Source organism: Cuculus canorus, chromosome Z (assembly GCF_017976375.1).
Source record: "Cuculus canorus isolate bCucCan1 chromosome Z, bCucCan1.pri, whole genome shotgun sequence".
Taxonomy (NCBI): Eukaryota; Metazoa; Chordata; class Aves; order Cuculiformes; family Cuculidae; genus Cuculus; species Cuculus canorus.
Window position 1 is genome coordinate 68,823,358 of NC_071441.1, and position 22,931 is coordinate 68,846,288.

The 22,931-nt window shown below is 47.8% G+C and overlaps 1 protein-coding gene across 3 annotated transcripts in view; it reads right to left on the minus strand.

The window, feature by feature from the left end:
• The window catches only part of DNAI1 (dynein axonemal intermediate chain 1), a 156,075-nt gene that overhangs the window by 18,358 nt on the left and 114,786 nt on the right, over positions 1–22,931 (minus strand). For all 3 annotated transcript variants that reach the window (XM_054055264.1, XM_054055263.1, XM_054055262.1), the window contains one exon: positions 11,974–12,159. In XM_054055264.1, the coding sequence (XP_053911239.1) occupies positions 11,974–12,159 (186 nt within the window). The remainder of the gene's footprint in view (positions 1–11,973; positions 12,160–22,931) is intronic.

The following is a 22,931-nucleotide window of genomic DNA, read 5'->3' on the forward strand; positions in this document are numbered from 1 at the left end:
AATGTGAGCATCATAGCCAGGCACGTGAAAGGATCCTTCTGCGCCAGGGAGAAGAGTGGGAGAGTTGCACCCATAGGACACCATGCAGCAAGGGAACAGTTCCAGGGACACGGACTAGGGGATATTGTGAAGATTTCAGCCTAAGGGACTGGAAGTGGGAAACACAACACCACCCAGGCAGGGCAGGTCTCTGTACTGACCAGGACTCCATGGGGGCTGAGGAGCTTAGACGCCCTCTGGACTGGGAGCAGTGGGATCACAGGCGGTGATGAGGGAGTAGAGACAGCAGGGGATGTTTGCTCTAAGACAGCCTCATATAGTTGGTTCCCATCACTCTATCTTGCAGAAAGTGAGAATGAATTTGAACATAACAGCTTCCCTCCAGGAGAACCTCAGAGCTGCTTTGATTGTCAACGTCTCTGCATCTCCCACAGCCTGTGGGACTGTAAGGCAGCCCCACTTCTCTGCTTTGCAGGGCTCTTCTCTTCCTTTTCTTCATGGGATAAAAATAATCCTTTTGCGTCAATTCCATCACCGTGAGCAGTGAGACATTTTATTCATTGCCAATTCCTTCCTTTCTCTCATTTAAACAATTCCCCATTGAGACCATCAAATTAATTTGAGCAAGGGCCATTTATTTGGCCTGCCTGTCAGTATAGGTGTCTCCCTTTTTTTTTTGTTTCAAAAGAGGCTGGTGGGTGGCACAAGCACAAGTGGCTGAGAGGCTTCGCAAGGGCTGGGAGCAGTGTGATGGCTTCAGTTAGGGCATGCAGGGGCATGGAGGTCTGTATGAATGCACAGTGTCAGCAAACACATAGGAGAAGTATGCAAGTGAAGGGCTTTTTACACAGCAATGCATTTGGGATGTGTTTTACAACAGCACAGACAAAATCTCCCAGGCAGGGAGCTGCCCTCAGCATCTCTGCTGGCAGCCTCAGCCCTTTCCAACCCAGGCCGGCTGTTTGGGGAAGGCTGTGTCAGGCTCTGGCAGCGGCTCAGGAGGAGTTACAGGGATGTGCCAGATCTCAAGCTGTTCCTCTGGCCCTTGTAGTTGCATCGCTTCCTACTCCAGGTCATGTCAAATTTCCTGCCTTTGTCACTGCAGCAAATGCCACTGGGCTCTGCAACAAGGGATGCTGCCCCAGGGTGCCCCAACAATGCCCAGGGGCAATGTACGTAATATCACAAGAAAGGAAAAAATGAAGAGCTTGAGGAAGAGTGAAAGCCTGCTTCCTCTGAGCTCTGAGGCATTGCTGGGCTCAGTGGGACAATACAAAAATATGACTAAGATGGGCCTTGTAAATGAGGTCTGGTGTCCCATTTGCCATCTCTGCTGAGTGAGTTCTCAGGTGCTCAGGACAGTGCACAACCATGAGTCAAACTTTTCCACCTAAACTGCATAAACAGCACAAATGAAGGCCAAACAAACGCCTACAAAGGTGTAGAGCCAACAGGGAGCTGCTCACCTGCATCCCAGGGTATTGTAAGCTTTGCTGGCCAGGACACCTGTGGGGTGGATGCTCCTCCCCACTTGTGGCATGATCCAGCACCTCATCCTTTCACTCATGCTGTTGTCACCTCTTCCCTACACCTGCACTCTCATCTTCCTCTTTTTGCCCTTCTGCCTGCCACAAAAAACAGCCAAGGGGCCACACAGGGATGTTGGGTTTGGGATTGCTGGGCTGGAGTCATAACAGCATGCACATCACTGCCGTGTCTGCTGGTTGTGGTTGAGCATCCCCTACCACTTCATAATTTTCACCAGTTCTGCAGGGATCTGCCTTCCCCAGCTTAAAATTTTGGCCATGATAGCCTGCGACATCCAACTGCCTTCCTGTGATGGACAAGGCAGAGAGGCAGGAGAGCCCGTCAGGCACTGGGCCTGCTAACTCCAGGTTGTCCTTCAGTGCAACCCAACACCTCCTGAGAGGTGACATCGGACATGTCCATAAGTCACTCAGCAAGAGGGACACAGAGAGCCTGTAGGAGCAGATCCATGATGTCTATGGACACTTCTCACTTAGCGGCTGTGATCCCATGGAGATGGGTGTCATCTCACTTGAACACAGAGAGGAATTTCATCCGATCCAAGAAGATTCAGAAGCCAGGTCTGGGATAAGGCCTGAGTCTCCCAGGCCTCAGCCGCTGCTTTGCACCATATCCTCTTGATGAGCCACTGCCTTGCTCTTCAAACACACCCTATGGCTCAGGGTCTGAGCTAACAAGCCTTCCTCCTCCACAGCCCTGCGGCAGAGCCGGTGCATAGGAATAGCTGCACTCCCGAGAGCTGCTTGGGGCTCTCCGGCAAAAAGAAAATCAGCTCACCCTCAGATGACCTGGAGGATAAGCATCTACATCTCCTCTCTCAGCAGGCAGCCGTAATCAGTTATGGCAGGGGGCTGAGAGCCAAACAGCCTGAGCAGGAGAGGCTGCCGACTAGCAGACCTGCTTTAACACCCTACCATTGCTGGGAGAGTGAGAGTTTCCCAGAAATTCTCCCTTGCTGGCTCTGCCAAAGGCATGCTTTGAAAACAGCTCCACGAAATCCCTCTGCCTTTGTACCGGGGCTGTTATTCAGACAAAGATCTGGTGATTTCTCAGGATCCCTGAGTTTGCTGGAGGGAATTTAAAACATGTGCATAGAAATGAATCCACAGAGAACAGCCAAAGAAAGAAACAGGGAGGAGAGGTGAACCAAGTGGCCCGTGAGGCTGAGCAATGCCTTTCTTGCCATACCATTATGCTGTGCCCGCTCCTCCACTGCCACAACTTCCTGACAAGGTACTGGAGAAGGCAGAGGCTCTGGGTCAAAGAGGAGCTGTGCAAGCTGAGCAGGCATACAGACAATCACAGATCTAACAAAAATGCAAGTCGTTTTAAGCCATGAAGCAGGGCTTCTTTTCCTGCATTTGGCAATTCCCAGGACAAGCAGCAACGGGCTCATCAAGCTGCAGAGGAGCAAAGCCCAGGCTGCTGGGGCTTGGGGCGCTCTAGGATGGTCGGCAACAGAGTATAGACACAACACTTTCACAACGAAGAGTTCACACAACCTGCAGGCAACAGTTCTTCTAGCAACGTAACTGTGCCAGTATGAAGATATACAAGTGAAGGAGTAAAATGGTTTTTAGCGGAGCCTTAATTTCCTTGTCCAAATTCAGATTTCAGTTACTCTGGAATACCCAGAGGACGTCAAGTCCAACGGGCACAAACTAGATTTATGTTTAGAGAGACCCACTTAGCTCAGTGACTTGACTGTTACTGATCTCAAAACCAAATTTCTGTAGCATTTTCCTCCAAAACTCTAGTACCGCAAAATAGAGTGGCCTTACACCACTTTCAAACACGGGCAATCTATTTTATTACACAGATATTCAAAAAAGAAACTAGAAAGTCAAAGCCAGTCCTCCTGGCTTTGTCAGCGTGCCTCCTGATAGCACGCAGCACCTCACAGGATGAGACTTGCACTTTAGAAATAATTTATAAGTACCATTGAATTTTCTTAAAATGGGACCTTTTCTTGCTCCAGTTGCTGTGTTTCCATTTAACGTGGCAAACACACCTCACTCTGACCACTGAGAACTGACTGTAGCTTAAAATAACTTGTAAACATAACGATGCTGTCTCTGCACAAACTGTTAAGCAAAGAGGACACAGAAAGTGACATTATGCAACAAAAATAAGGTTGAGTGGCCAGGAACAGGGAAAAGAAGAAACACTCCAGCTCTTCAACTGTGGGGTTCAGCAATCTCACAGTTACATAGAGTTCCCTTCACCCTTTACATAGTCTGACACTACATGAAAGTTAACTCTCTGAAAATGAAGAAAACAGATCTACTGAGAGAGGATTCAAGTCCTTTAGATCTCCCAGTGGCTTGTATGGGTTAGTTCTCCAAACAGTGCTAGTGTCTAAGATCTGGGATCCAGAACTCATCATACCTGTGGTGTGACGTTCTTGGACATTTGGGTTTGTGCCACAGAGCCACTTAACAGTGCATGGTGAATATGTCCATGGTCTCCAGATAAATATCCAAAAGCTTCAGTTCTGCCCAGGAAGGACTGGAGCTTGCTGGCACACGGACCATCTCTTTACAGAAGAAAGAGCTATCTAGAACTAAATAGTCCCCTCATCTTATCTCAGGCTATGCTAGATTAGAAGATATCCTGATGTGGGACTGTGGATAACAAAGGGATCCTGGGGGACTGTGAAGGTCTTCCTGATAATGGGTTTCCCAGCACAGTGTCAGGGCAGGAAAGCATGGTGGGGAACAAGCAAGCTTTTGTCAGTGCACATTTGTATTCCCTTCAGTAGGTGCTGATTTACATTTCTGAGTCACAGATCTGCATACCAAAGTGGCTGCAGGATGCAGGCAATGCTGCTCCCGCTGGCAAGCTGCACACAAGCTGTACGGCTTCTTGTTGGTCTCTGTGTGCTAGGGCCAGCACTCGCGGACAACAGAGACTGACACAGCAACCACCACTACTCCTTCCTAATCCAAGGCAGGGTCAGAGCAACCAGTTCCCACAGATGTGTCTCCAGCCTACTTTTGAAGGCCTCCATTGCTGGGTTTCCTTCCTGTACCAAGGAATCCACACCACTGCATATGTCCTTACATGGCCTACACAAGCAACACTGAAAGCTACAAATGGGCAGAAACAGGGTTTCATGAGTCTCTGTACCCACTCCACAGTGCTCAGCTCTTCTCCTACCGGTGCAGAGAGCAGCCTAAATAATGGGAGGAACTCAAATGAAATCAAAAAGCATTTGCAAATCTCAGAGGAAGCAAAGCCATCAAGCTGCGTGTCAGCTGTTACAAGACCCAGGCTTACTTGTGTCTACCTCCTTATCAAGGAGCCAAGCTGCATCTGGAAGAGGCAGTCCTGGGATAGGCAAGGCAAAACAGTGCTCGAAGCCGAATTCCCCCAGCACTGCCTGTGCTCTGTGCTTTTGGGTCACTGCACAATTAACCAGCCCTGAAGAAATATGAGGAAATTGGCCACTGCTCGAGCAGCACAGAAGCAACTGTGGGAATCTCAACAACAGAGGACAACTTGCATGAAAACTGAGGTACTAAGAATTACACCATTAGAAGAGCAGAACTTGAGCCATTTAGAGAGGGGAGTGCTTTTCTCTCAGACAGAATGGTATCACACGAAAGCTATTGAAATCCAAAGCTTGGGGACAAAAAGTACTTCTCTCAGTGCTAAACTGCTTACCAGTCCAGGACTGAGATGACCTCAGAGAGCATATCTAATCTATAGCTTCCTTCTCTAAATACAGACAGTCCTACATGCAGATGAACTGCAAGTCCTGTGACAGGAGGGAGTTAGGTCTGTCTTCTTGTGCCAGTCAGTTCACCCCTCACAGCTACTGAAACACCTCCACAACAATTGCAGGAAAACACTATGAACAGAAATAATCTCCTTATCCTTAACTCGTTCAGGTTGCTCCCTGTAACTCTTAAGTCATAGCAACGCAAAGACACAAAGCAGTGAGATTCAGGAGCAAGCATCCCACCATCCATTCACACTGTCCTAGTTCAGTACCAGCCCTGGGATCTGAGCTGCATCCCACCAAGGCTGGGTATAGGGACAAAAGGAAGGACCCCCACTGAGAATACACTGTGTGCAGTAGGTGCTGCTGGGGAGAACAAGGAGAGAACAACCTCAAGCCCAGGAAATACCAGAGAAGGCATTGCTGGGAAGGGGCACAGGCTGAAGAACAGATTTCAGCCACTCTCCTTCCGTCTCCCTAAAACTTTGCATACTTCAATCAGTCTTCCCTAAATCCCCTTCCCTCCTTCACCGCCTGAAAACCCCAATACCCTTCCACGGTTCATCACAATCCCCAAAATCTTGACTGACCTCTCCCAGACACTGCCACCAGCTACAGTCGAAGAGCTGAAGTGCTTCAGGCAGCAAAACTCAATGGCAGAGCAGCTTAGGCTGTATCTGTCCAATGGCAAAATCATCAGGGCTGCAAAGAGGCAGAGGGGGCACAGGGAGTCCAGAGGTGATGCTGGCTGGTGTGATAAGGCACAGGGAGAGCAGAGCAGCTGCCCAGCATGTGCACATTGATAGGAAGGTTCAAAGCCACTCCGTGCCTCCTCGCTTGTCCCCCACACCACAAGCTGCTCACCAGTGCCCAGTGTTGGACTCACAGGTTTGTGCCTGCATCTTCTGACCTATGCATAGCCCTGCTAGACGCTGTCATAGAGGATTTACTCCCTGAGAAGTAACTTGGTTGTCCCCAAGGGGCAGCGAAAGAGGAGACTTGCATGTGAAGAAACCAGTGTAGCAGTAATAGAGACTGAGCTAATCATCCTAGATAATCTAAGATAAATATCCAAGACAAGCATCAGGGCAAGAAGCTGGCTGCCTCCCTGCCTGTTGGCCTGGACACTGGCCAATAAATTTGCCTTAGCCCCACCAAATGCTGTGCTGTAACATTTCTTTGACCTGCTTTCTTTTCTTCTCTTCTCCCATTCTTCTGTGGTCTCCCAACATTTCCAAACACACTTTTTTGACCATCTCCTACTTAATTTTGGTTGTGCTGGGCTATTCTAGCAGTTTTTAAAAAAAAAACTAAAGCCCACAAGCAGCTACATTCTTCTGACTGTGATGACAAAATGCTTTAATTTCTTCCAACCTCAAATGAAACCCGAAAGGCTTACTAATTAAACAGCTCTGCCCCAAACTGATTCTTCTTACAGCAATGTTCCCCTTGGGTGAACTCAGCCACCAAGGTCATTACAAATTACGAACAATACTTTATTAGTTAAACAATTCCTGCCTGACAACTGCTGCAATATGTAAGGAGCGCTTGGAGTCCAAAAGCATTTTGGACAATAGCAGAGAGCCACTTGCTCCTACCTTTGCGTCTTAAAATACTACAAGTAACTCTGCCCCACCTCTGAGCTCTGGCAGAAAGACCCAAACTAGTTTCACCAGGTCTCCTCTCACAGAACCAATATATGTTAGTATGAGCTTTTTGCCCAAGCAGGGTTGAGTGCTCAGGGGGATGACTGTTTGGCATGGCAATGCAGAACTGTGCTAGTGATAAGTTTGATTGCAAACCAAACTTCAGCAAGCTCCACTCTCTGCCATTGCTCTTCCCACAAGGTTTGGGTTCAGCTGACTTTGCTCCCACAATCAACCTCTGTCCTTCCCAGGCTCCTGGAGCTGGTGCTTAGCACTTGGGTAGTACATTCCCAGAGGACTCACACAATCTGGAGACAACAGCAATAGGCACAGAAAACCTCTACCACAACCACACTTCACAGAAATAAATACAGGTCACTGCCTTGGGGCAGGTGGATGTCTCTGTCCTACCCCACAGACGTCAACCTGTGGGGCTATGGAGCGCTCTAGGACTCAAATCACCAAGGCAAAGGCACAAGGATGCCCACTGTGCTTGGCATGAGCACAGGGACTTGCATACCCTCTGGGCACAAAGACGTGCTCTCAACAAGTGCCTGTGAGATCTCAGAGCCCGTTTTCATGTTCTTCTCAACAACAAATACACCCTTTCCCCAGCCTCCCCCCTCCCATGTGCCACTAAATGATTTAGGAGACAAAGTCTCACAGGGGGTTCTAGACATTTTTTGAAGCTTTTACTGTGTATCTTGGTGTTTTGGGTGTGGCTGAGATTTAGTTAATTTTCCCCACAGCAGCTTTCATGGTACTGTGCTTTGTGTTCCTAGCTAAAAAGATGTTAAAACATCAGTATCTGGGCTGCTGATGAGCAGTTCTTGGTCAGCATCTCGGTCCACCATTCCCCACCCACCCATAGGCTGGAAGGTGGGCAAGATCCTAGGAGGGGGCATAGCCAGGACAGCTGATCCAAGCTGACCAAAGGGATATCCTATGCCATAAGACTTCTGCTCAGCAACAGAAGCTAAGAGAAAGGAGAGGAGGAAGGAGACATTTATTATTATGACATTTGTCTTCTAAAGCAACCACCTGCGTGCTGAAGCCCTGCTTCCCAGGAAGTGACTGGACTTTGACTGCTGACGGGAAGTAGAAAATAAATCTTTTGTTTTCCTTTGCTTCTGTTTTATTAAACTGCGTTTATCCCGACCCATGAGTTCATAGAATCCCTAGGTTGGAAAAGACCTTTGAGATCATCAAGTCCAACCGTATCTGTCCACTACTAAATCATATCCCTAAGCACCTCATCTACCCATCTTTTAAATACCACCAGGGATTGTGACTCAACCACCTCCCTGAGCAGCTGTTCCAGTAAAGAAGTTTTTCCTAATATCTGACTTGAACCTCCTCTGGGGCAGCTTGAGGCCATTCCCTCTTGTCCTATCACCTGTCACTTGGGAGAAGAGACCAACACCCACCTCATTGCAACCTCCTCTCGGGGACTTGTAGACAGCGATAAGGTCTCCCCTCAGCCTCCTCTCCTCCAGGCTAAACAACTGCAGTTCCCTCAGCCACTCCTTGTAAGACTCGTTCTCCAGCCCCTTCACCAGCTTTGTTGCTCTTCTCTGGACACACTACAAGATCCCAATGTCCTTCTTGTAATGAGGGACAGAAAACTGAACACAGGATTCAAGGTGTAGCCTCACCAGTGCTGACCATAGGGGCACAATCACTTCCCAGGTCCTGCTGGCCACGCTGTTTCTGATACCAGCCAGGATGCTGTTGGCCCTCTTGGCCACCTGGGCACACTGCTGGCTCATGTTCAGCCGGATGTCAGCCAACACCCCCAGGTCCTTCTCTTCCAGGCAGCTTTCCAGCCACTCCTCCCCAAGCCTGTAGCACTGCATGGGGTTGTTGTGCCCCAAGTGCAGGACCCAGCACTTGGCCTTGTTGAACGTAGGCATATTAGTTCTGCCAAGTGTTCTTAAATGAGGCTGTGCTAGCACTGCTGACAGTAACACTTGACGTATTAAATGATATTTCTTAAAGATTCCAAAGTGTTTTACAAACATGAATTAATTAAGCTGCAGATCAACCCTGTGAATTATTTAAAGAGCACTTGAATCTCCCCTCCTCACTCAAGGACATGAAGAGAGAAATGAACCCATGTCTTTTAGAACCCAGGAGTCCTTATGCTTTCTATTTCCACTTATTCACTGCACCAGCTTTAACTAACAGGCAAACCAGAATAAGATCAGAATAGCTGAAATCCCACCAGGATGAAGTTAGCTCAGTCTCTCTTGGTGTTCCCTGTCTTGGAAACCCATTGACAGCCAAGGAATCCACAGAACATGGAGCAGGCAGCACTACATCTATTTTTAGGGGAAAAAGAGAGTTTGGAATGACGTGGCTATTAAGACCTCTCTCAAAAAGGGTGATTAGTGTGCTAGTCATGCCTGTCAGAAGCTGCTGTCCCAGCTGTGTGGGAAGCTGGTGGAGAAGCTTCACAGGCAAATCCCTGAGACACTGGTGTGGAATACAGGGGCAGTGGGACCTGGATGAAGCCCTGGCTGTCCTCCCTGTACCACTGGCACCTGAATTCTGCCAGGTGTCAGAAAAAGGCACTTTCCCATCTCCAAAGGAGCTAATGGAAACAAGACCAGGCAGCCTGAGCTCACAGATGTTAGGGCTGGTGTGAAGGCCCCAGCCTCCGGAAACACGGCTTCTCCTTCTGGGTGTAGGGCAGGTTTCCCTACTGGGCTTTCTGTGGATGAGGTGCTGGAGAGAACAGACCCAGGTACTAAGCTAGGAACAGACAGATTCCTCTGTTTATGAAGAGACGGATGCTAGAATGCCTCTGCACAGTTTTGGACTCTATCCACTTAGAAAAATCTATGGACATTCTGCAACCGTTGACTCAGCTCTGGTGACTCCCAGAAAAGAGAGACGAGTGAAGTAATTTTACAGAGGAAAGCTAGATGCATAGAGTAAGGGTTTAAAGAGGATGCTGACTTGCTCTTCAGAGTAGCCAGGATCAATACTCTGGGAGTATATCTGACTCCCCACAGAGAGGTGACACTCTTGCAAATGTGGCTGGACGCTTGCTGCTACTTAAGGACACAAAGGCTGGTGCTGGCACAGCAAGGAAGTGGTCAGGAGGACACAGCAGATGTCACTGCCTGTTCTGCCAAGGCTCGACCTCCCTCTGTTAAGACACCTTCTCACACCAGGTAAAACTCCTCACCACAGGATCCTGGACACCAGTGTTTGGTGCAGCAGATGCCACATCAGCCACAAAAACCGGCTTTAGTGACCCAGCTCATTTGTCCCTTGCAGTGCAGAAAGGCAGCAAGAGCTGTCTGGGCCAGATCTGCAATGTTGCTCTTGCATTGCATGTCACCTGTTTTAAATTTTTGTCTGTTTCAGAAAGCCACAGGACCCACACACATCACCAGCCATGCCTGAATATCCTTCCTCCTCTGCATGCGCAAGAAACATTTAGCTCAGTGTTTAGTATCCCTTCAAACCTAACCAAGCATGCAGAAGATAGATAGCTTAATAACATCAGAGCAGCAGAGCCCATTTCCATCCCATTTATATGTTGCCTGGGATATGGTACCTATTGGTTCAAGGTCTGCCACAAGCACTTAAGCCACTCCTGAACTCACAGTTTAAACTGCTTTGTCAACAACATGCAATTTGCCTCGGAAGAAAGTTGGCAAAGGGAAATGATGACATTCATACCTGCATGGAGAGCTACTGCTGCTGATCACCAAGAGTGGAAGGAGACATACGAAATCTTTCTGACGCACAGAACAGTATTGCTGGGTGCTGTTCATCTCATAGCTGGGATGTAGAGGAGGGGACCTGCGTTTATATACATGTAACCCATTTCTGCTGCTGAACTTTTTTGCAACCAGGGTCCATGGCAAACATGGTGCATGCCCACACCAAGGAAGGACTCAAAGCAACAAGGAAACCTATCCTGGGCCAAGCTGATAACAGCCCTGAGAGCTTGGATGGTCTCAGGCTGCAGTTTTGATGGAAACAGAACTAAGTGTGATGCCTGGGAAACATTCTCCTCCACAGCTCCCACATCCAGCCCCAAACAGACTGCCACACTACTGTGTTCTCAATGCCTTCTCAGCATAGGGAAGATTCACATTTCCAGGGGTGTTGAGCAGAAGAAACTTTTAAAAAATCATTCAGAAGCCTCTGGAGTGACACCAGAGTGATTAGGTCCTAGCCAAGACCCTTCCTAATATAGTGGGTTAGTAGAGCATATAAAACCTTTTAGGGGGTATATAAATACAAGATCATCATCTTGAGAGGTTGCCTTCTTGGATCAGCTCTAAAAAGCCCGAAATTATAAAAGCTCCACTACACAAAAGACAACTGATAGGAGAATTTCATGGACTCGGAAAGGACACTGCATTTACAGCCATTCACTTCATGGCTGGCTGAATCCCAGAATGAAAGTCCAGTAAAAGATCCAGTAAAACATCCTTCATGATTGGCCCTCATGGCTGAGTGGGAAGAGAGGCTCCACAGAGGCACATGCATCATCTGCTGTCACTTAAGTCAAGGATCCCGAGTCTCCTCACAAATTAAAGACAATGCTTGCTCACTTACAGGAGAGATGACACAGTGGTCAGGAGACAGGATCTGATGGTCCAGAGGTGCAAACAGACAGACAGAACAGGCTCTGTGAGAGAATTCAGGAAGGAGCTGGAATCTCCTTTACTTGGTTTCAATGCTTGCCAATAAAACCCAGAGCTCAGAAAAGATGTGAGCTTTGGGAAACAAATGAATGTCTGCAGACCTTCTGGACTCATCTGGACCATGGTAAGAAAGCGAACCCAGACAGCAAAATCCCCTCACACCACTCCTCACTCCTGCCCAGGAGCAAACTGAGCCTTCTGACTCATACAGAAACAGAGGCAGGGATCCATCATCCCAGACATCCTACCCAAAACGCTTGGGGTAATCTCAAGAGACAGCAGCTTTGCCAACATCATTGTGAAGAAGGAGAGAGGACAGTGATAAGGGACAAAGAGACCTGCTGTGTTTTGGTAATTCCATTAGAGGAATGCATGTCGTCCTTACCTTGGGCACCTTGCGCAGATTGGGCGAGAGCTTCAAGGAGATAACATGGCCTTGTTCATCTCCAACGACGATAACAGGGTAGACAGGGTTAAACTGGATATGGGTTATTTTATTTTTCTTCTTGGCCACCACTAGCTGAGTGCAAAGTGCTTCATACTTATTAACGCTCAGATCAAACACGTGCGCCTGGGGAAAAAAGGGTAAAGAACACAGGAGCAATTAATCAGGCAAGAACAACCCTCAGCAGCAGAACAATGGCTGGAAAAATCAGAGAGAAAAGGTCCCACGAAAAACAGCCTCAGCACACAATTATCATCTGCAATTGGGGCCTATAAGTAACCAGCATGCAGGCTATGAACTGTATGGACTCATGGAGTGAGGACCAGTTTCCTGATGTGGGTTCAACCTCTTTCCAAGACCCTTGGCACGGCTCCAGCTGATCTGGACTGGAGAAGGCTTAGAACCAGCACTGCTAACCCCACAAGTCTTAATCCATCCTCTCACTGCTGCAAGTAATGAGACAACCAGGTGTTAAAACAGAGTCTAACACAGATTGATGCACAAAGCCAGGAATGCTGTCCGATATACCTGCTGCCTCTTATTCCAAAGCTTTCCAATGTTTACAGCTTAATAATAACACTGACGTCTTAGACTAGTAATTAACACGCAAGTGATGGGAACATGGACAGTGTGATTAAGGGTGTGACCTGGACTAAACCCAGCAAAGCACAGGCAAATGCATAGCACAGGACAGCTTGGTGCTGGCAGCCCATTCTAGTCCAGCTGATTCGGATGCTATGCCTGCACACACATCCTTTTTCCACAGCATCTAGAGAAGTGCCAGGTAAAGAGTAGCCAAATAGGAGAGGTGAGTTTGGAGGGAGACAGACCTGAGGTCCCACTTGGGCAGGATTCCCGCTGGCATGGACCTCAGACCTATGGCACTGACACAGACCTGCCACACCACTGACTGCATGATAATGCATGTTTCACCGGGACTCCAGAGGGAACAGTGGTAGTTACTCAAGAGAATGTGTTAACTTAACATTATCTCTCAATAATTGCAATTAGCTCCCAACACTGTTACAGCTTGCAAAGGCTAATAAAACATGATGTGCCTCTCTTCCCTGGTGCTGAAGCGAGCAGTTTTCAGCAAACGTGCTGGACTCTCACCTTAAATCCACCATAGAGACTTTCAGCTTTCTGTTTCTTTTCCTTTTTTTTGTCTTCAGAAAAACTAAGGACAGGAATATTTTATGCTAACAAGTATGGTGGGAATACAGGGGAAATTAGGACTGAACTACTTGTACATCTCCTGCCAGCTGTGTCTTGTTTACTAGCACTTAGGAGATAGATGAGACATATTATTTCAACATTGTGCCATGCTCACAATTTGAATCTAGAAATTATCTTAAATCCGACAGTTACCCTCTAACAGCTTATTCCAAAGAGCATGGACGGTTTTGTATCAAATTAGTGCATGTACTTTCCCATCACCCACAAATGAGTTGGTGAATTACATCTGGATCCGTGTACAGCAAACAGCTTGGCAATCTGCAAGCACAGGCAGTCTCATGTGCCACCGTGTCTTTGTAGCACCCAACATCCAGCAATTCGTGATGTCCTTGGTCTGGGCAAGAAAACATGCAAAGATCTTACAGATGCAGAAAACAAGATGAGGAAGACTCCCTCCAGACTGAAGTAAAACAAGATGTTTCCAGGTGGGGAAGAGGCCAGAAAGTGGACAGGGTTCTCAGACATATTTTGAAGAAACCCATGACAGCCTATAATTTAAGGAGGGAATCCAAAGCATCAGCCATAGATGAGGATCTGCAGTTTGGAGAGCCCTTCTCCAGTCAGCAGAAGCATAGGTAGAAAAAATCTTTCATTTTTATCTGCTAAAAATATCAGATGCCAGCATTAAATTCTGAGCCTGGACCTGACACTTAAGATCCCACAGTCCAGCCAAAGTAATCCAAATTTCCTACCCCTAGGCTATCAGTAAAGGTGGCTGACCTAGCGTGTGCTTTAAGCCCGCTACCTTACCTTCTCTGAAAGGAAACAAACTCTCTTTCAAACCCCCATGACCTAAGGTTTAATTGCTTGCCATCACAGAATACGTTTTATTAATTTAAGAATATGATTCAGCCCTTCTCTGCAACAGTACAAGCTCAATGCTTAGTAACCTAAGAGCCTGCGAAATGCCCATTGCTTGAGTAGCATCAATTAATCTAGAAAGAAAACCCCAAACAAATATGGAATTAGTGGCCATTAGGTTTCTTTTCAGCATCCAGGTCTGCACTGTTGCTCTACAAGGCTGTCAATGTATCACATCTGCAGAGTACTGCAGAGGAGAAAGGTGGCACGTCTGAAGGCTCAGTGTCAGAGCGCTGAGCAATGCAAATTGCTCCGGTTGAGGTTGCTTTTTTTAAAAAAAATGCCACTGACAGCCCAGACAAGCGCGATGCCTGGGACAAGAGCTCTAAACCGCCAGCAATGTGGAGAAGGTCAAAAGCAAACAAGTTTATGAATGTTCCTACTATAAAGCTCCTCTTTTATGAGCTTCTAAACAAATGGGCTTGTTTTCCCTTGCCAAGGGAATCATGGAAAAGAACAAACTATTTCAATTCTTCAGCTGGAAACATCAACCTCATATCAGCTGTCAGACGCTCCAGATGGAGGGGTGGGCCACGGGCATTAAGAAGGACTTCAGGGGCTTTGATTTAGAGGCTTACAGGCACTGTCGGGAGAGAGGCAAATGGGGTCAGACCAACACTGTGATTGGTGCTTTGGGAGTAAACTAAACAGCATAAGGCTTCCCACAACACTTGAGGCAACCTAGCAGTGCTGTAGAGCAGCAGAGCTGCATTTGACCAGCACCAGCTGCGTATCTGCCTGGGGCTTAGGCAGGGCTTTGTGCCCAAAGAATGGCAGAACTGAAATCCTGCAGTTCTCCTCAAGGTTCCAGTCCCACGAGCTACCTTGCTGGCTCAGGGCCTGGGATTAAGGATTATGGGGTTGGGTCCAGCTGGATCTCCCACTCCAGATACTCACCAAAAGTGCACAGCTATTCTCTACCCCACTGCTCTTGTGGTCACTGTCCCTCTAAACTATAGAGCACTGCTTACACGCAATGACAGCCTCTCAGCAAGATAAGCCTTCCCTTAGTATATGACCCAAAGAAGTGCAACCATGACCCACAGGAATACCCTCCAGCTCCACATGTGATTTGAGTATCAGACTCATGGGGAGCCAGGATGTCCAGAGCTACATTCAAACCCTTTTCTTGGAGAGCAAGCACTTCCAGAGGGCATTCTTATTCTCAGGGCAGGCAATCAGTGGCCAGAGCAGTGCCCCGATGAGCGCTCCCACCCAGGCACTGTCAGGCATCTGCTGCAAATTGCCATTTTTTATGAGGGCTGATATTTGTATAATTTTCCACATGCGGCGGACAAACATATTTACATATTCACTGACATACAACACGCTACGTCATTCTGGGCTCCTACAGCTCACAGGGCAGGACTGCTTCCACCTCTCTGGCCCTTGATGCCTCACTCAGTACTGCAGCATCACCCAGACTTTTATCTTCAGCATCACAGCAAGACAGCAGTACTTGTCAGAATGTGATGCTTCCCAGTTCAACGAAACCATGGGAAATACGGGAACTTGCTCAGGGTCCCCAAAATAGAAAGCATAACTGTGACAGGAAGACAGCACACAGTAACATGACAGTGCAGTGCCCTGTCCTGGGAAATCAGCTTGAGTTTTAATGGTACCAAGAACTCTGTAGGAACAAAAAGCATGTTAAAGCAGCATCCTTGTCAGAGCTTACAAATGAGCAAGGGTCTCCCTGTGAGCAGTCCCCTCCTTCCTGCAGGCCACTTCTCATGCTGCCTAGGCTGGTCCCAGCACTTCCCTTCCTGTAGGTGCTAAGACCTGGGCCTACCACAGTCACTCACCCACACTCACCCAGGAGCAGATTAGAAACAACGGACTGGAATTTTCAAACTTCTTTTTCAGCCCTGAAAAAGCATTACCACTGTGGTGCATGACCCCAGGGATGGAGCTGGGCCCTTCTAACAATACTTGCTTTTATCAGATACCTTCTGCAGGTTGTGTAGAAGCAAATCAGAGACTGTGCAAGGTCTGCAGCCCTGCTGTTCGCAGACCATGGCAGACACCTTAATTCTTACTAGAATTCAGATAATGCAAAAGGGCATTTCAGTTCTTTTGTTACAGAGACGTTAGGAACAATGTGGCCACTTCCTTATAGGGACATAAATCAGACTCGAAGAACATGAAAGCTGGGGAAGGACAGAGAAAGAGGTAAAAGAAATCTGAAAGTGTCTAAAATAGGAAAGTCCAAGTATGCTCCTCTGCTTCTCCCAGCTTCGCTGCAGGTCCTCAGGAAGAATAAAACTTGGAGCAGCAACCAATGACTGCAACAGCTACTTCATTTATGGTCCCTGTAAACCCGTGTGCCCAGTCCAAAGGGCACATTCCATCCTCCAAATGAAGCCCAAGCTGCTGAGTTAAGCAGTTCCTTGCACGATGGGGATTTACGAGCCAGCATCAAACACGATCAAAATCTAGACTTACAATCCAAAAGCACTAGAGAGTCTGATGGTGGATATGCCTGGCAGATGTTCAAACTTCTCCCACGTGGAAGGGCAGTAACTGGTATGTTAGTAGCTCCTGAAAAGGAGCACTGAATTTAAGCAGATGCCCAGTTATCTCTGTGATGGTATCAGGTGAATCCTGCAGTCTCTGTCTGAAGCTTTTCATTGAATAAGAACATTTTTAAATTATCATCAGGGTAACAATACATCCTCCATGCTTGATGTACAGGCAATAGCAGACCTAACTCTGCTGTGTTACAGTCGCAGAAAAAATTTGACAAAAATGAGCTGTTTTGATGCCTGACTCCCAAACAGGCAGACAAGAAATTCAGCTCAGTTGCATCCAGACCAACAGATCCTCTATCTATGAATTATGCAAATATATTCCATCTCCCAAAATCTAGTGGTTCCCCACTGAGGCTTTGCACAGCTATTCTGTAAGCATGCCACAGTGCACATCCAAGACTATTACTGTAGCTCCAGCATCAAATCACATTCAGAGTTTTTAACATCTCATTTCTCTCCGCTTGCTCTACGAATTACACTTACAGCCTTAAATTCAGCCCAGGCTCTTGTCTGGCCCACAGCTCCAAGGTGACTTGAACCCCTCTGTCTTTATACTCTGCTGTCATCCTGTCCCGGCCCTGCAGCACAGCACCCTGGCAAGCCCAGGGAGAGAAATGCTGTCGGATCTGAGGGAGAGCAGGACCCTCCAAATAGCACCACACAAAAGTAACCAACTTCTCTGCCAGCAGAACAAACTACTTGATTTTTGTAGACCATGAAGAAGGCTACTGAAGAGCTACTTTGACCTACCCTGCCCTTACTGTGTGCCTCAAACACACAGCTGGGTCTGCAGTGGCTGCTGCCTTTGCTGTCCTTTTCTTCCAGTCTTACAAGCCTTCATTCCCTGGCAACAGTCTGGGCAATGCTAGCATGCTCAAAAACAGTCTGACAGCAACCAGAAGCAAGGCTGGGGGGAAATATATATGTGTGTAAGAACAAGGCAAATGTACCTGGTAACTTGGCAACAAAGAATAAAATCTGTGCAAGAGCAAAAGGTGAGGGATAATTTAATATCATGCTGCCCTTTACCAGTTGACATCTCTTTCACTGCTTGGCTTTCACTGTCCTTGTGATAGATTCCCCTCATTTTCTTGGCTGAATCATGATACCTCATTTATTTGCAAACTCCACAGATGACTTGTTTCAAACTCTCAGGTAATACATTTAATAAGTGGGCAGGCCATCCCCAGCACCTGCCTAGCACCAAATCAGCTGCTGAAGCATCCTAAAGGTACTGGGCAGGTAGGGTAGCCTCAGCTTGAACCAAAGCCAAGCTGCCATGCGGTGAAATTCTTACTGTGCATGATTTCTAGACACCCATTCCATCCAGAATACACTTCTCTAGGAGAACATTTTCAAGTACAAATAAGGATTTTAAGACAGTACGCGGTCCCTCTGATACCCAGCACAGTCAGGGGCTTGGCAGGATGAAAGGAGACCCAACTCAGAAAACATTGTCGCTTCCCTACTTCTGTGATGACAACACAGGCATGCTGGTCCTTGGCTATCGATACCAGCACCAGGGAGACCCTAAAATTCACGGGTTCTCACAGCTCTTTCATGTTATTGGTGAAAGGATGGACCCCAGCTCTGTGACAGATGCCTTTAGAGGCACCTTTGAGTGCAACTTTGACCTCAGGAAGATGAGCAGGCATCTGTGAAAGCTACTTTTTGGGCCAAGTCAGGTGTGCTTTGCAGTAAGGAGGTAGCTACATGTGCAGTTGTACAGGAGAGGGCTAAGCACATCCCTCTGCCCTGCAGCATCCCCAGCCCACTGCCCCAGGATGTGTGACACAGGGGGAAGAGAATGTCTGTGTTGGGTGGCTTAACTGTGGGAGCTGCACCTCTCAGCTTTTTCTCTTTCAATAAGAACTGGGTCACTCCCAATCTGACATGGTAAGAAAACAGCATCAGCCTCAGCTTGTTTCACTCCGCTCCCATAAGTCAGTAAGAAATCAAAACCTCAGCATGTAGGAGAGCCAATGTTCATTTAGACAGGATGAGAACCATTTGACCTCTTCTGAAAACCCCATTACATTGTTTTACAAGAAAATGCTTGTATATCCCAGCTAACTTCTCTGCCAGTAACCACTTCTGCCAGCCTGGCTCTGCTTCAAGAGTCTCAGTGATTAGGATAATATCCTTCATGTCTTAGAACCACAGTATTAATTGGCTGGAAAAAAACCTTTGAAATCAGAGTCCAACCGTACCTGTCCATGACTAACCCATATCCCTGAGAACCTCATCTACCCATCTTTTAAATACTTCCAGGGATGAGGACTCAGTCCGCTCGCTGGGCAGCTGTTCCAGTGCCTGATACCACTTTTGGCAAAGAACTATTTCCTAATGTCCAATCTGAACCTCCACTGGTGCAATTTGAGGCTATTTCCGCTCATGTTATACCACCTGTCGCCAGGGAGAAGAGACCAACACCCACCTCTCTGCAACCTCCTCTCGGGGACTTGTAGACAGTGATAAGGTCTCCCCTCAGCCTTCTTTTCTTCAGACAAAACAACTCCAGTTCCCTCAGTCACTCCTTGTAAGACTTGTTCTCCAGCCCCTTCACCAGCTTTGTTGCCCTTCTCTGGACACACTACAGGACCTCAACGTCTTTCCTGTAGTCAGCGCCCAAAACTGAATACAGGATTCGAGGTGCAGCCTCAGCAGTGCTCAGTACAGGGGCACAATCACTTCCCTGGTCCTGCTAGCGACGCTGTTTCTGATACAAGCCACGATGCTGTTGGCCCTCTTGGCCACCTGGGCACACTGCTGGCTCATGTTCAGCTGGCTGTCAGCCAACACCCCCAGGTCCTTCTCTTCCAGGCAGCTTTCCAGCCACTCCTCCCCAAGCCTGTAGCACTGCATGGGGTTGTTGTGCTCCCAGTGCAGGACTCTGCATTTGGCCTTGTTGAACCTCATCCCGTTGGCCTCAGCCCATCAATCCAGGCTGTCCAGATCCCTTTGAAGAGCCTCCCTACCCTCAAGCATGTCGACACTTCCTTCCAGCTTACTGTCATCCATGAAATTACTCAGGAAATACTCGATCACTTTGTCCAGGTCATTTAGACATTGGACAGAACCGGACCCAGCACTGAGCCCTGGGGACACCAAATGTGACCAGGCTCCAACTGGATTTAACTCCATTTAGCATCACTCTTTGGGCCCAGCCATCCAGCCAGTTTTTAAGCCAGCCTGTCCAGGTCAGTGGCAGCCAGTTTCTCAAGCAGAATACTGTGAAAAAGTGTGCCAAAGGCTCTGCCTTTAGGTACACTACATCCACAGCCTTTCTCTCATCCTTTAAGCAGTTCTTAGCCCTCCACATTTCTGAATGCTGTTATCTGGTACTAAATAGCACAAATAGAATCCTGCCCCTGAGCTGGCTGCACTTCAGTTTTGTGCAATACGATTCTCTGATGTTGCCTGTAACTCTTTTTTCCCCCCTCCTCTCTTTAACATTAACAACACGTTTTGGAATGAATCACAAAGCCTCCTTCTGCCCTTCACTTTTGTACTAAATTTAATGTTACTTTCCAAATCACTTCTGAAAGGTGAAAGTCAAACAGAGAAACTAACCTGTGCTGAACTCATAGCTAGGATGATGACAGCAGCCAGTACCTCCGCCTCATGCTGCAATCCCTTCTGCAGCAGCAGAGATGACCCTTCCTTAGAGACCAGCATCCAATGTCCAGCTTGAGCACTGGATGTGCTTATGGGGCAACTCTTCCAGGGTTCCACTCAGTGTTAGCAAGTGCATGGCAGTACAGCCAAGTCCCGAGCTCAAACCTCCCTTACGGTCCTTCTGATTCCCCAATCAGTGCTCACTTCATATTGCACATTTGGTTTGCATCTTTATTGACTTTCCTCTCACTGACTGCAAATTGCTGCTGAGGATGTCAAGCTCATTTACAATTTCAGTTCTGGCACCAAAGCATTTTTAAGTCTGCTTAGTCGCCCCTGATTACTGCTGGGTTTCAGCCCAGCCCTAGTCCCTGAAGCATCCCTAGCTGCCCTGCCCACTCTGCTGAGAATGACTTCCACCATGCCACATCCACCTTCTCACCTGCCTTGTATTTTGCTTATGGGCTTGTGCCAACAGTGTTCCTGAAGTCACAGAACCATAGAATGGTTTGGGTTGGAAGGGATCTTAAAGATTACGCACTTCCACACACCATGCCATGGGCAGGAACACTTCCCACTAGACCAGGCTGCTCGAGGCCCCATCCAACCTCACTTTGGATGCTTCCAGGTCAATTGATAAACATGTATTACACCTCCTTCCTATGATCTACAAGGACTGCTACTCTCAAGAACAGTATTAGATCAGTTTTATGGGATACGGCCATACTAAAGCCTTACTAGACTGGCTGTTCCTTGATCTACTAGTGCTTGAAAACAGACCAGTTAATAATTGTCCCAGGATATTTCTGGACAGCATACTTAGGCTGCTCCTGAGTACTAGGAAAAGTCTTTCCTCCAGTCCTCTGACACTTCCCTACTCTGCCATCCCATCTACCTGGTGAAGAACTGGAAGACCATTTCTTTATGTGCCCTGAGCTAAACCTCTTAAGGCTGTGCCATGTGAATATATCCCAGCTGCGCCAGCCCCCCTGCCCTCTCCCTACTGTGACCCACAGCCCAGCCCCTAGCGTCAGGCTGAAACTATATCCTTGTAGACATAGCTTCATCTCTTCACCTGTTGGCAGGATCCTGGCTATGCCCTGCAGTGGAGAGCTGGTGCTGGAGGCTGGGGCATGGGCAAAGGTATACAAGTGCAGCATTAGGTCTGATGGGAGAAGCAGTCACTGTTTTCTGCCACCAGGGCAGGTATCAACCTATCACAGTTTGGAGACTGGCATTTAAGACAAACCAGCACAGATTTCAGGTCTTTATAAAATGCCAAGCAGTAAACACCAAGGTTCAGGAGCTGTGGTATCTGTAGAGCAGGACGGGGCGGACAGCTGGAGGGTCTCAGTAGCCCTAATGCCAATTGCCCCCACTTGCAAACTGAAACCTAAGTGAGGGGCCATTCTTAGGCACAGACAATAATGAAGATCAGAAAGGCACCTAGGAGCAGCTTTCCAGATTCCCTCAGATTCTCCTGGTGGGCTCTATGCCCCCAGTAGGATTTCATGCTAAGTATAACATGTGAATCAACGAAATCTTTGGAGATGCTGCCCAAGTCATTACTTCACTCCTATCCTCCATACAAACAGAAAAAGGCAAACCTGGTTCCTGTGTGGCTGAATGAACTCGTTAATCTGAGCAGGTGGGTTTCATCAAAATACTGTGTGTCATAAGCTGAAAAAGTAATAGCTATAGCAATGAAAAAATGGCCTGCAAGCATCTCCGTATGAAACAATCTCTGCAAAGCTGCTGATGAAAGGGCTTTAAATTTACCAGTTTGACTCTGCACGGGAACCAGCCTCTGTGCTGATAAAGTGGCCTCACCTGTGACTTAGTAGCTACAATATGCAAGTGAGCAGTAGTGTCCCGAACTGCCTGATGCACGTCTTCACATTTGGAGCCCACCAGAGCACCCTATGATGGAATAGGAGCGGCAGGAGGACAGACTTCACGTATCAGACACTCCAGGGACAAACCAAAGCCTTCCAGGTCAGCTTTATTCCCTGAAGAAGCTGCTAGGGGAGAGAAATGCCAGTGCACAGAGTCTGGTGGCTGGTGGAGGAGAAGTGAGGACAGCCTGAATGGCACAAAGTGGAGACACCATTAATTCCAGTGACCCATCTACCTCACTGAGCTTTGACATGCCACCAGCCCTTGTTTTAAAGCAAACCTAAGTCTGCCCAGCAGTCCACATCAATCTTAAAGAGTCAACATTGAATAAGAAAGAGCCTTTTAGGCTTTGTGGCACAAGAAAATGAACAGTTTTACTGGAAAACAACCACTTATGCTGTGAATGCAATTTCAAAGCCATTTTAAGAAAGCCCCTGCCCGCTTCAGCCTACTCAAAGGTCTTTCTGGACTCAGTGTTTTCATACCCCAGCAGCTGCCCTGGCCATGGTGCAGAAAGCCAGGAGATGTCTCATCCCAGCCCTCCAGAGCTAGCAGTGGTCCCGCGTATGGGACAAACCCCACGGGCTACTGCGGAAGGGTAGGAGTTGAAACTCAGGTGCAGCAGGGACATTAATAGCTGTGAGGGGTTCACAGTCCTAAATCCCCTGGGGAAAAAAGCATCAACCGATGCCAAGAGTTCTGCTGGTATCCCTGCTTTGTGTGCTAAAAAGAGAGGCTGCACTAGGTCCAAAACAC